Raw genomic sequence first — 1,447 nt, 5'->3', positions numbered from 1 at the left:
ACCACCTCCATGGACTTTCCTGTTAGAGTGCCTATGTTCCATGTCCCAAATCTCAACCTTTTGTCGCTTCGACCTTTACCTTTTCCTTTGTGAACTAGCTTATTTACCCTCGTCCGTTCACGAAAACGCGAGAACCCTTGCTCATTTAACACTACATCCGGGCACCGATGCAGCGGCTCTTGCTTTGACACCGTACTCGAGCCATACGGCGCGTTGCTTCCGGGCAACGACCTAGCTTTAGCGCAATAATGTCTTTGATTCATGTCATGGGGGTTCGGCTATATTTTTACGTTGGTTGCCGAAGACCTAACACAACCCTCCTCCTTTATCCGGGCTTGGGACCGGCTATGTACCGCACGTGTATTAAATATAAAACTGCTTAGATATAGAAAAATACTCTTTAAAATTTTTTAAAACAAATCTAAGAGTTAGATTTATAAATTCCATATTATAGTAAAACACAGCAAACTTCAACAAAACTAAAAAACACCGATAAAAAGTCAATATCAAAATTAAAAAAAGTGTTGTTCACCTGCTATTTCCTTCTTTTACTTTATGGCACATGGAGTAGAAAATTTAAGGATCAAAATTAAATATTTCAAGGAGTTTGAAATATTGTACAAATTTGTTGGACCAGGGTCCTCTGAGGATTGACCTTGTGTTCTGAGGTGCAAAAAAATTATTTGACACATTTTTATGACCTTAGCCAATTAGATCTTGAGATGCCTCTCCAAATAGCTTGAGATGACTATGAATATTAGATGAGATCATGATTCAGGAATCAACAGAAACCAAGATCATATGGTTATTTCCATTTGGGGAAGCGGCGGCTTGGTCGATCTGACTCCGGCACAAGGGGCAGCCGGTATGAGAGCCAAGCCACCTATCAATGCAACACGTGTGGAAAACATGCTTGCAACTGTGAAGCTTCCGAACACTCTCTTCTTCTTCGAACTGCGCCAAGCATATAACACACTCTGTTTGGTTCCTTCCATCAACAGAGCCACCTACCTTGTACTGGAAGGTAATGGAGTGCGACTCCAAACTCGCGCCGCCGCAGCCGGAGAACTTGTTGTCCAAATATATTCCCGGTGGTGCCGGCATGTCACTAGTGTGACTGCACCATCCAAGCATGGTGAAGCTGAAGAATGTGAAGGCAATTATGAGTGCTCCAACTATGAGTATGCCAAAGACGATGTTCATTTGTTCCGGTGACATGGTCATGGCGACACAAATGAAAATGGATGAAAGGGAAGAAGGGAATATCTATGCAGACATTTATTGTTGGAACTTGTCAAAGATGTTTGTTGACGATTACTATGTGAAGGAAACCACCAACTTAGTAGTTCTCAACAAAGCTAGTAAGTTAGAGCAGATAGAAAACATTCTATGTGTATTGAATATGATCTTTTGTAGCGAAATATGACAAACAACAAAGTATACTTAT

At 41.2% G+C, this 1,447-nt stretch overlaps 1 protein-coding gene across 1 annotated transcript; it reads right to left on the bottom strand.

Moving 5' to 3' along the window:
- Positions 1 to 774: 774 nt before the first annotated feature.
- LOC107464721 (RING-H2 finger protein ATL34-like) lies at positions 775 to 1,224 on the bottom strand. The gene has a single exon (XM_016083679.3). It carries the CDS (start codon positions 1,222 to 1,224, stop codon positions 775 to 777), a length of 450 nt encoding a protein of 149 aa, XP_015939165.1.
- Positions 1,225 to 1,447: the final 223 nt, after the last annotated feature.

Source organism: Arachis duranensis, chromosome 9, assembly GCF_000817695.3.
Source record: "Arachis duranensis cultivar V14167 chromosome 9, aradu.V14167.gnm2.J7QH, whole genome shotgun sequence".
Classification (NCBI taxonomy): domain Eukaryota; kingdom Viridiplantae; phylum Streptophyta; class Magnoliopsida; order Fabales; family Fabaceae; genus Arachis; species Arachis duranensis.
The sequence above is the reverse complement of the archived record's forward strand: the minus strand, read 5'-3'. Positions and strand labels throughout refer to the sequence as shown.